This window comes from Sprattus sprattus (genome assembly GCF_963457725.1).
Source record: "Sprattus sprattus genome assembly, chromosome: 12".
Lineage (NCBI taxonomy): Eukaryota > Metazoa > Chordata > Actinopteri > Clupeiformes > Clupeidae > Sprattus > Sprattus sprattus.
The window spans coordinates 15,483,536-15,496,035 of record NC_137910.1 but is presented as its reverse complement, the minus strand read 5'-3'; the positions used below and the strand labels follow the sequence as shown (position 1 = coordinate 15,496,035).

Here is a 12,500-nt window from a genome sequence, read left to right as displayed (position 1 = left end):
AGTGAAGCAGAGAGTGAGACGGCTGAGCAGAGAGTGAAGCAGAGAGTGAGACGGCTGAGCAGAGAGTGAGACGGCTGAGCAGTGAGTGAGACGGCTGAGCAGAGCTGCCCAGATATGCGCTGCTGCCTCACCATGTGTTTGGCCAAACGCACATCTCAGACCACAGGTAGCCTAACCAAGCACACACCTTAGACCACAGATAGCCTAACCAGGCACACATCTCAGACCACAGATAGCCTAACCAGGCACACATCTCAGACCACAGGTAGCCTAACCAGGCACACATCTCAGACCACAGGTAGCCTAACCACGCACACACCTTAGACCACAGACAGCCTAACCAGGCACACATCTCAGACCACAGGTAGCCTAACCACACACACATCTCAGACCACAGGTAGCCTAACCACGCACACACCTTAGACCACAGACAGCCTAACCAGGCACACATCTCAGACCACAGGTAGCCTAACCAGACACACATCTCAGACCACAGGTAGCCTAACCAGGCACACGTCTCAGACCACAGATGGCATAATCTCCACTTGGTTGATCTCTCACTCGCTCAGACTCAGTGAGAAGACTGTAGGGACACAAGTTTAGCCTATTACACCAGTTTCAAACTTTAAGTTTTAAATAAAGAACTCTCCTTATATTATCTAATCGACTCCCCATCTGATAACATAATTGCTGTTTGATAACATCCTGTCCCGAAATAGAATTTAATTTCCGCACTAAGGCTGTGATGGAGGGGAGCGCGATATTGGCAGTAATGTGGATATTCGGGGTGAGTAATCAATTATCCTCTCAGAGCTTAGCTTAAATCCTGTGAGTAACCCTCTAACTTTATGAGATCATCCATGCATGACCTCATTCCACTGGCGGTGGGCGGGGGTTCCCATGCAGAGCGAGGGGGCAGACTGATGGTGTGTTAGTGCCATCTACTGGACTTTCAAATCCAAGCGCCATGATTAATGTCTGTCAACCAATGGTCATGAACTGTTACAATTAAAGCATTATTTAAAATTTCACCTTTGAAGCAAGCATACATAACCCAGACAGCTGAATTTAAAGGATCTGGTACCATACGGCTCTACATAACTAAAGACCTTTGTGCCGAGTTCTCCACATGCTAGCTGAATCAGGCTTCTTCTTTGTCAGGGCAGACCCATTCCAGACAGCTACTCTCTGCTTAAGATAGAACACTCTTTCGGAAGCCTGAGCCCATGGGCTGGTTTTGCCATGGCTATCGGCGTCTCCACATTCTGTCTCGCTGAAGATCTATTATTTAGACATTCATATGATGTGCTTTAACAAAATTGGTCTTCAGCCACCTGTCAAGGTGGACAGTGATTCCACACACACACACTCCTAGCAAGTCCATAAGACACAAACAAATGTAACAAGTTCGTTCCAACAGCCATGCCTACAAAGCTGGGAAACCGGCTTCATGGTTTGGTGGGAACCCTGGGAACCACACTGCATTTTCCCTCTGCCATCAGATGGACATAATTGTTGTAAAACCCACAGCTATGGTTTGGACAAAACTACATAAAGTAGTTAAAATAAATATTTAAAGCTCTTTGTCAAAACTACTTAAAGTGGTTAAAATAAATATCTAAAGCTCTTTGTCAAAACTACTTAAAGAGGTTCTGTCAAAACTACTTATTATACGGCTCTTCAGAACGTTCCAAAAAGTACCGTTGATTTGAATGGGCCATCCCTACGTCATACCCATACATTAATTCCTGCTAGCAGACCTCTGCCAAAGATAATCACCGCTGTCATTGGCAACGGGTTTTGTACTTCTAATTCACATCTTTCATATCATTCCGCCAGAAGTCCAGTCATTTTAACGCAACAGTAGAGAGTAATTTGAAGTCAGCAAGTAATGGGTTGCTATGCAACACCTGAAACTTCAAAGTTCTATTTGCTTGAAGAACTATTTATTTCTAAACGGGACACATGAAACGGCACCTAAATCATTAAAAAGAGGTATGTTGGAGGAATGTCTTCTATCGTTTTTGGCAAGTACCCGTATAATAAGCGGGATAATGTATTGTCAGTCGGTCATTCTACAAAAATAATTCCCTTCGGTACGAAACAACACCCTCCGCTGCGCGTCGGGGTGTTGTTCGCCCCGTCGGGAATTATTTTTGTAGAATGACCTCCGGACAATACATTATCCCTTACTTAGTTAAAATAAATATCTAAAGCTCTTTGTCAAACTACTTAAAGTAGTTCAAATTAAAATCCAAAGTTCTGTCAAAACATATAAAAGTAGTAAAAATAAGCATCTAAAACTCTTTGCCTCTGTGGGGATCAGTGTTAAGATGTTGACCAAGTGATGCAAGAGTGCTGTGTGCAACAGGAAGCGCTTGCTTGCTGTAAAAAGGGAACTGCAAGGTTTTGTGGCTGTTTCCATCTGAGTCTGTCTAATGTCCCTCATAGTGTATCTCTGGGCTCTGAGAACGTCCGTTTCACAGGGTCGCCGATCGCCTATCCTCCAGCCAGCCTGTCTGGAGGGGCTTGGTTGCCTCTTCTCCTGTGAAGTTCACCATCAAGCACACTTTTTGTAGAGGATCCTTTCATGTAACATTTGTATAAAACTTTTTTTTAAACAAGACGGTCAAATGGTGTCTTACCCCCCATTAAGAAACATTCTGCTACACTATTAGGTTCAGTGTCAGAGTCAGACAGAGTAGCCTAGAGACAATTTTCATGAACCAGTGAAGCTTCACAAAGCCACCACAGAATTGCAGAACTGAGTTTCCCTCTTTGTCACTGTTAGCTGGCTTGGATTTTGCTGCTGTTGAAAATGTTGACCTGTCACAACACGTCAACAGTATGACCACGTCAGTGTTCATGGTTTATACCAGAAAGACAGAATGTCTGCAGGGAATGGGTTAACCTATATCCTGTCCAGGGATTATAGAGTAACCAGGGATTAAAGAGTCACATAGAAAGACAAACTGATGATTGAGATAGTTAGTATGGAGAAACAAAGAGAAGAAGAACACAAATAATCTAACAGAATGTAACATTTTTACTAGTCCTCAAATATACTTTATAATAAAATAAATGATTGGGAATGTTACAACTTCTGTGTGAGTGAGGCTGAAGTTCAGGAAAGATCTGCCATCTTGGTGTGGACAGCCGGGCCCCGAGTAGCAGTACCCCTACTTAACCAACAGATGGCTCCAGATTTACAGAAATGACCACAAGGCAGTTTCTCAACCCTGCTCAAGGGCTCTACAACCTTTGCCTGCTACCTTACATTTACATGTAGTCATTTAGCAGACGCTTTTGTCCAAAGCACCATTCAAGGGAGAGAACAGTCAAGCTACGAGCAATAGAGACCTAGTGTAACAATAAATACTATTTTACATAAGAAAAAAACAGTGCAGGAATGTAACTGCTGTAAGTGCAGTTCCTCCCTGAACAGATCACATACTTCCAAGTCGTATTACTCTCAATCAAGTCAATCAGGCATCTTCAAACAAACAGCAAGCACATTTTTCTGCCATTCAACAGCAAGCATGAAGACTTTCTAACTAATCAAAGGTAGGCTTTTTCCGGCTTGTGATAATCTAAAATCAGCTTCATGCAATTGAGGGTTTTATAATTACTGTATGTGTGTGTGTGTGTGTGTGTATCGTGCGTGTTAGCTCTGGTGTTGTAGACAGAAGGTTCCTTACACACACAGGGCTGGGACCCCTGGAACAGTAGTGGGAAACCCTGACCAAGGGCCCGACTGCCTTGGACGACACTCACACAGAGCAACTCACACCTCCGACCGCCTGTGCACTTACCCCCAGCCCCACACCCCAGCGCTCCTCCATGGCGGCGACTAGACCATATACTTCTCATAACTGGTTCAAAATGTCGGCTACACCCCTAGCACTGACGTCCTGTCTTTCTACTAACGTATCCATAGTGTGGACACTTGGCACTTTTGCATCAGCCTCTTGGACCTCTGCTTAGTCCAAAGACAAAACTCAGCTTGAATCCTGCAGCTTTAAACTCAAGGGGTTGACCATGAGATGAAGTAAAGAATAAAGTCATAGTACACTCTGCCCTTAACATAACCAGTGTCTGCATGTCTGTGGAGGAAGGTGCCTTATTACATGTGAGCGCTGAAGAACAGCTTCCTTCATCACTAACCAAGGTAACCAAGACTACCCCCAGCTTTGCATGTCAATAAAACTTTAGCTTAGGAAAGGAACAAAACTACAGAGGTGCAGTTAAAAAAAACTTAGAATAACCAGCTAGCTATCTCTCACACACACACACACACACCAGACAGTCACACCATTCTTCAATCAATGGTTTATTACAAAAACGCATGACAGAACTCAATTGTACTCTAATGGAAAAACACAATACAAAATCGTGCACCTCTCTGGGGGCTAGGGGGGCGCTGTTTCATCCGGAGGGGAGGGGAGTGGGGAGGGTTAGGATAAGGGTTGGGCGGGTGAACAGCGCTGCCAACAGAGGAGCGACTGTGACTGAACAAAAACAACGGAGGAACACTGGAGGAAGGGAAGAACCACAACAGAAAGAACCCGAGGAACAGAACCAACACATGGACTAGACTAGTATAAAACACTTTCTGCAGATACTGGAACTGGACTTTGTGGAACCGAGAATATTAGTCTTGCGCATACAAACAGCCGGTGGCTCCGGGAAGCTTTGGTGACACACACTCACACACTCGCTCTCTCTCTCTCATACACACACGCACACACATAGGAGGAGCTGTCATGGGCACTTGAGAGTCCCGCAGGTGATGAGGCGTTGCAGTTTTTATAAAATCTTGCAAATCTTTTTTTTCCCTGGGTGGTGGGGTGGGAAGGGGGCTGGGCCAGATGGGGGCAGATGTGTGTTGTTTCTCGTCTCCGCCCCCTCAGTATGGTCCTTGTGCAGCACACTGGTCACACCTTCCATTTCATAATTACGTAGTGCTTGTTTGTTTATCATCTTTACATACAATAGTGCAACACTTGTGAAAATATGAAATCCCTTGCCTGATCCACACGAGACCCATCTGAATAAGCACCGCCACACAGACACCAGGAGGTCCCACCTCTACTCCGGTTCTCTGACACACACAGCTGATGGGGAAAAACTAACGCAGTTTTCTCAAGTATATTCTCATGGTTTAATCATCATGCACACACAAATATATATATATATTTATATATGATCACATTTTCTCTATTTGTTGAGTATTAAATTCAGTCCTGTATAATCCTGGTGGGTACAATGGATTTCATATTTTGACATACTGCCAGAAAATAAAGTTTTATTCTCTTTCATAAGCAGATATGGGGAGACCACCTTGAGTCCAGGAGAAGATCTGACACGTGGATTGGTGAAGACTCAGATCAAGTGCGAAATTAATGTGGTGGGGTGGGGTTCACAACTGTCCATTTTTTATTTCCCAGTACAGCCTCCTTCCCTGCCTTTGGAGGCGATCAATTATACAAACCAATCAAGCGATCTATACTGAACAGGAACCGCATTCAACTTGAACCGACACACACACACACACACACACACACACACACACATACATACACACACACAGATAGAGAAGCCTTACTGTAAATCAGTCCTGGAGAAACCTTTGTGTTTTAGCTTAAAAACTGTAAATGACAGATGCAGAAAATCAGACCAAGACAAAAAAAAACTAAAAAAACAAAGAAACAGCAAAAGTGATTAGAAACATCCACCAGAATCCAATGGTTCGACTTTGGGATGTAAACCTGGTCTAAATCAGGGCACGGAACTGCACATAGAACAGTGCTAGGCCCGGGAAGCTACACACTAAGAACATATCAGTGGATTTCTGGGATGAGCACAGTCTACGGCACACGGTACCGGACCAGATCTGGGCTGGGCTGTGCCTCGGCGGGCCTCATATCTCTGGCTGCATTTGACCTCTGGCAGCCTCAAGGTTAAATGCTAAAAGTTCTTCATTCTGAGGGGCAGCGTTCAGACACATATCAAAAATAAATAAACGCATCAGTTACACCCTCAATTTTTTTTTTGTCTATTTTCAGTTTTCCTTTTTTTATGTTCGGGTGAGCGATTTAGGGGAAATATAGTCTCCTGGCACAACCAGCTCCCTGCACACCAGTCAAATTCAAATTCAACCCTTAAATTAACATAAATTAACCTTCCAGAACCATTCATGTAAAGAAGGGAATGTCTACAAAAAAAGAAAATAAACGTATATTAATTTGCATTGAAGGCTCCATGGCCAATGCATACACGCAAGATAAGCTATGAGAAATGTAAAAAAAGAGGAAGGGGAGATGAAGAGTATGATTGAGGCGCTTGTTTAAGGATGCGCACGCATATGGTACCAAATACACGATGAAAACACAAAACGCCAACTCAAGTCCCAAAACCTAAAAAAAAATTAAAACAAATAAAATAAAATAAACAAGCAAACAAGCAGGGTCGAAGTGGGGGGGAAAAAATCTGAAAAATGGCCAATTACAGGATCATTCTTTTCTTCCTCTCCTAAACTCTGTCAGCAGTGTTGCCACAGTCGACATAAACACTCTTAGTGGCAGAAGAGAAGGAGGGTAGGGTGGGGTGGGGTGGGGCGGGGCGGGGGGTGCTGGGTGAGTGTTTCAGGGGGTTGGGGGGGGGGGGGGGGAGTTCTCCTCTCACTCTGAGTCCGACTCAAGGGGAGCGGTCTCGTCAATGGTGGCGCGGTTCCTCTGGCGCTGTTTGCCCCCTGACAGGCATGCCCGTTCGCCCGAGTGCACCTTCTTGTGCCGCGAAAAGCTGGAGGAGTGAACAAAAGTTTTGCCGCAGTGCAGGCAGGAGTAGAGCTTTCCGGAAGCGTGCGTCTGCTGGTGCTGCTTCAGGTTGGACAGACGCACGAAGCTCTTACGGCAGATGCCGCAGGTGTACTGCTTCTCGCCAGCGTGGCTGTGCTCGTGGCGCGCCAGGCTTGATGTGTTGCTGAAGCGCTTGTCGCAGTGGAGGCATGCGTACGGACGATCGGGGTCGGGGCTCCGGGACCGCCCTGCTGCTGCTGCCGCCGCCGCTGCTGCCGTGGCGGCTGCCAGACGCGCCCGAGCCGCTGCCTTGGAGCGCTTGTTCTTCTTGCAGAGGGTGTAGTAGTTGGGTTTGTCCCGCGAGCAGAGCTTGAGGCGGATCTTGAGGTCGGAGGACTTGGCCAGGGGGTCCTTGCTGTCCTGCGTGTAGGAGTTGAGCAGCTGCCTCACGTGCGCCACCTGGTGTTTGGAGAGCGCTGTGGAGTTCCTGAAGACCTTGTCGCACTGCGTGCACTGGTACTGCTTCTCCCCTCCTACATTGACGGTCACCCCAGCCCCTCGGCGCCCGCGCCTCTTCTTAGGATTGCCCATGCTGGAAGGGCCAAGGCTGAGCTCGGGCAGGGCCAGGGGGGCGCCACGGGGGCCCCTGGCGCCGGTTCCCCCGCCAGGTCGGGACTTGCCCTTGTGGATGAGGCGGTGGCGTGAGAGGCTGGAGCTGTGGTTGAAGTGCTTGCCGCACAGGTTGCACGTGTGCAGTCTCTTGGCCTTGTGGCTCTTCTTGTGGATGGCCAGCAAGCGCTTCCCGTTGCAACGCACGCCGCACACGTTGCACACCAGCGTCTTCTTGCCCTCGCCTGCCTTGCCGTACTCCTCCTTGTGCTGATTGGCGGCGGCGGCTGCTGCTGCTGCGGCGGCTGCTGCAGCTGCGGCAGCAATGGCCTTGGCTCCACCCCTGCCGTGCGTCTGCACGTGGCGTGAGAGGCTGGAGGAGTGGCTGTAGCACTTACCGCACACATGGCAGGCGTGAGAGCCACTTCCTTTAGGCGCACGAGTGCCGCTCCTTCCTCCGCCACCTCCACCTCCTCCTCCTCCTCTCCATCGGGGTGGTGGCAGCACCTCTTCGTCTCCCTCCTCGTGGCCCAACTGGCTGCTGCCAGGCTCGGTCTGGTCATCTGAGTCGCTGTGGGTGTCGTCAGGGTCCTCCTCGTCCTCAGGCTGAGGCACCTCCACACTCTCCTCTACTATACATTCGGGGTAGACTGACTCGTACTGGGCGAAGAAGTTCTCGTCGGGCTCTGGCTTCACCTCCCCAGGCACAAAGCCCTCCTCGGAGTCCTTCTTCACGCAGGAGATGGTGAACTTGGAGCCAACCTCTGCCCACTTGACCACGTACTCAATGGGCTGGGTGTCCAGCTCCACTGTGATGAAGTCCGCGCCCAAGGCCTCGGGCTCTGACGACGTCAGCTCCGTCTCTGCGTCTTCCATCAGGCCGGCCAAGCACTAGCCACAGGGCCTCCGGGTGTGTGTGTCTGCGTGTGTGTCTATGTGTGAGATTGTGTAGGGGTGTCCTCCTCCGCACAGCTACCTGGGCCAAAATGCACAATGCTCTGGAGAAGGAAAGACAAACATCAGAAAAAGAAAACGTTACAAGTGATAAAAACGTGTTACTTAATTTGAAATATTTCAAACACATTTTAGCAGTTTAACGTCACGGTACAATTAATGTTTCACTCAATATTACAGGTTAATATTTAGGTCCCTCCCACGCACATTTGGAAATTTCGTAAGGGGTACCCGGAGGAATATTTCACGATGAACTAAGCTACTCAATGAATTTGTTCTTCGTGAGCAAGGCATTCGTAACACAATATCAATCTCTTTTGGGATTCGATTCTTGTCGACTAGACACAGAAGTGCAGACGAAAAACACCATGACCTACATTAAACCGCCACTCAAATGAAGCATATAAGTCAACGGAATCCTTTAGATCGTACGTCGATCGAAAATATAAACGTATTCTCGCCATCAATAAGCCCTAAGTCTACTAAACCACACTGCAACATTTTCCTGAATCAAAATAATTCATGAGAGCCTCCCGTATGAGGTAAACGGCAGCAGTTTCCTCATAGGCGGGATGATGCGACGTACAAACTGGATGCATGCGGGTTTTCCGTGTCTTGTCCCGGCACTCTTCGTAAAACAAATCGCACATATAATTCTTATTAATCCACTCACCTTCGTATGGAATTGCACAATATGTCACATATCCGATGTATTTAGGATCAAAATTCATCAGACAAAGCAATGCACCGATAAACAGGAAATACAACATTACAAGACCCGAGACAGGCACAATGCATTCTGGGAAAGGATTAAAAGGGCTGTTGTAGCCGAGGCCGCGAACATTACAATCCACGTCACAAACTGCTTACATTAGAGAAAAACAACTCGGCATCTAGTAAAATATATTAAATACACGTACAAGTGAATATGATCGGCGAAATAATTGGTCTCGGATGAAAGACACTGACCTTGTCGCGGCAAGAAACGGAAGAGGCACTCGTCATAAGCTGGCTGGCGAGATATAATAGGGCCTCAATTCAATCGGCCCGCCATAAATTTGCGCTCATCATCACACACTGACAATGTAGCCTACCACCATGCACTCATCCGTCAATCCCCAACGACACACCAGTGCAAGCCAACCGCCAAATTCATTACCCGCAAAACTTCCAGTATTCCGACTCGTGTAAATGCAACTCAATGGTACACAGATCTGTTAAAGAACCATTAATGGATAGGTCTATTTGATAAACTGGTGTTCACAAACGTATCAATTCACGAATCTAACCATTTGGTTAGCTTCTTGCTGACGCTGACTGGGTTGTGAGAAACAGTCTGCAACAAATTACGGCATTCTTGTAGTTAAATTTGGCATGAAGGTTCTTTGTTACACCCACCGGATAACAAGGAAACACAGCCGACTAGGAATAGGAACTTCCATCTTGACTAGACTAAGCCGATCTACTATAAATGTATGTAAAAAATCAAATCTTTATTTGTCGTGAAAGGTAAACGTTTCTCCATCAAGCCAGCGTGCTGGGATGAATACACTCATCACGAATTCGGGGACCGAACGCTGTCGCTGTGGCATCTAGTTAACAATTCCCCTCGGAGAATCTGACAAGATGCTTGGAAGATTACTGTAAAAGGTTGAGCGATTTCACGACATTTGGCACCTTGAGAACTAGAATCCACAAATTCGTTGTAATTACCGTGGTTCTGCCCTTAAATTTGTTGTCTTGGCCCTCGAAGAAATCTATGTCGTTTCGGTTTTGCCGCACCTCTGCCAGATCATAACCGATGTCTTCGCGAATATCAATTCTTTGCGGCCCTAGTGTTTCTCCGCTGATTTTAAAACATACATACAAAAATCGACACAAAGGCCTGAACAGCCACCAGTTTTTCCGTATACCATAGGGATCTTCAGCGCCAGCTCGCGCTGCTTTGTCATTGGGCATTCAGCCAAAGGTAAAACAAGCATGCGCGTGCTGTCGTAAGTACTGCTGTAAATACTTGATCACCTTAATAATATTGACAAAACCCTCATTTTTTTAACAGTGTATGCTTTGGTGGCTATACAGTTGGACATGTATTCATATTACTGACTTCTATAACAAGAACATTGGTGTTATTTAAATGCATGGATGATGATCAGCGCCAGGTCTGTTGGTGCTTAATGTTGCAACTGCTTTACGGCAGTCAGATATGTTTGAAATATATTAGCCTTAACATGTCAGGCAGACATCTGGCTGTGTCAGCATATAGCTTTCCCAAATACTGTATGAGATTATACCTACAAGTTCAATGGTATGTTATTTTCTATTTGAAATCCATGTTTTAGCTAGCAACCAAAGTTATTCGGTGGCTAGGATAACTTTAACGTTACCGTTTAGCATATAATTTGTATCTGCACAATTGAAAAGATTTCCCTTGCTGCAAGGGAACGGTCGATCAGCTTGTTTTATCTTGACCTTGTTACCTTGATGGCCGAGCTTTAGGTTACCGGAATAGATTAACCAAAGTGTCTGAATGACACTAATAATAGTAATTGAGCTGGTAAGTAATTGGAACAGTGCTAGAACAGAATAGTGCTAACAGTTAGTAGGCTAGTTTGCTAATTAACTATCCGACAGAAACATAACCACATCAGCATGGATGATAATACACCAGGATCATCGCCAGGAGGGTCCAAAGACGGCCTCAGGGGGACGACACCGGGCTACTCCAACACGGATCTAGCTGGTGTTCCATGTAAGACTTACTATGGCTTATTGACTTCATATTCAACTGTAGAACTTATAGGCGATGCCTGCTCTAATAGTTACAATTATCTTGTCAATGATAACAATTGAGTAAAACGTTTGTTTTCATCCCTATGCTCTGACTGATTGGATTTCCCCTCAGTAACAGGCATGAGTCCCTTGTCGCCATATCTGAACGTTGATCCACGATACCTTTTGCATGTAAGTTACTGTTGTGATATATTGCACATTTTCAGTTAAAGTACATTGAGAGCAACTAAACACCACAACAAATTCCTTGTATATGAAAATGTACTTGGCCAATAAACATGATTCTGATTCTGATTCTGTAAACAGACAACTAATCAAATAAAAATACATTTGCTCCGTTAGTATGAAATATAACACTTCTGTACTTTTAAGGAAGTGTAACATGTAATGCTTGTGTCTGTGCCTTAAGATTGATTGTGGTCAGAGTGTGGAAGGTTTTGTCATGGCAGTTGTCTCTGGAGCCTGTATGCAGTTGGATGTTTGCCAGGATCAGGGCCAGTGCAGTTCCAGGGTGGACTCTCATCTTTTGCCCCCTATCCTGTAGGACACTGATGAGTTCATCCTGCCCACTGGTGCCAATAAGACCAGAGGGCGCTTTGAGTTGGCATTCTTCACCATTGGCAGCTGCTGCATCACAGGTGAAGAGGAGAGCCTCTCTCAGCTCCACACACAGGGATAGCGAGAAGCCCTCTTTGGATGGAACCTGAAGGGTTTTTACCCAGGATCACCTTGTGGATTGTTAGTGTAATGTCTCAGGTATTAATTGTCAAACCCTAGAGGTACTGGTTTGGAAACTTTTCGGCGTGAAGCAGCCCTCTTGTAGAATGTTCTAAGAAAGGTTCTTCACCTTCTCTCCAGAGAGTAACCATTAAATGCTAAAACATTATTTTCAGGAACTCAGGGACTCTAGATCCCATTTGATGACCCCTTGAACTGTCAAAGCTTGCTTTGTGTATTTGGGTTCTTCCAGGGCTCTATCAGAGGTGTATCACTGTGGTAGTAACACTAAAACACTAAAGAGCTGCAGTGATCTGTCTCAGTCAAGTTGTAAATTACTTCCATGAATCCATATGAGACAGCATATCTCTGTGTGTGTGTGTGTGTGTGTGTGTGTGTGTGTGTGTGTGTGTGTGTGTGTGTGTGTGTGTGTGTCCCACACAGGTGCAGTGTTTGGAGCGTTGAATGGACTCCGTTCGGGGCTGTCCGAGACCAAAGACATGGCCTGGTCCAAGCCTCGGAATGTGCAGTGAGTTTCAGACGTTTGTTAGGGTGCTGGGTTTGTAAATATGCATTGCATTCAGAAAGTATTCGGACCCATTCACTTTTTCAACATTATGTTATGGTCCA

The 12,500-nt window shown here is 46.0% G+C and overlaps 2 protein-coding genes across 3 annotated transcripts in view; one reads left to right on the top strand and one right to left on the bottom strand.

The window, feature by feature from the left end:
- Positions 1-6,675: 6,675 nt before the first annotated feature.
- On the bottom strand, positions 6,676-10,260 carry LOC308373641 (uncharacterized protein). The gene is made up of 2 exons (XM_080849223.1): positions 10,074-10,260; positions 6,676-8,404 (listed from the first exon to the last, which is right to left on the bottom strand). Exon 2 carries the CDS (start codon positions 8,280-8,282, stop codon positions 6,681-6,683), a length of 1,602 nt encoding a protein of 533 aa, XP_080705349.1. The 5' UTR covers positions 8,283-8,404; positions 10,074-10,260; the 3' UTR covers positions 6,676-6,680.
- Positions 10,261-10,774: 514 nt separating this feature from the next.
- Positions 10,775-12,500, top strand: part of timm23b (translocase of inner mitochondrial membrane 23 homolog b (yeast)) — an 8,830-nt gene continuing 7,104 nt past the window's right edge. The window contains exons 1-4 of one of the 2 annotated variants that reach the window (XM_080849232.1): positions 10,775-11,112; positions 11,272-11,324; positions 11,698-11,791; positions 12,315-12,399. In XM_080849232.1, the coding sequence (XP_080705358.1) occupies positions 11,013-11,112; positions 11,272-11,324; positions 11,698-11,791; positions 12,315-12,399 (332 nt within the window). In that variant the 5' untranslated portion in view covers positions 10,775-11,012. Of the gene's footprint in view, positions 11,113-11,265; positions 11,325-11,697; positions 11,792-12,314; positions 12,400-12,500 lie in introns of both variants that reach the window. The other variant, XM_080849231.1, reaches the window with a different exon arrangement.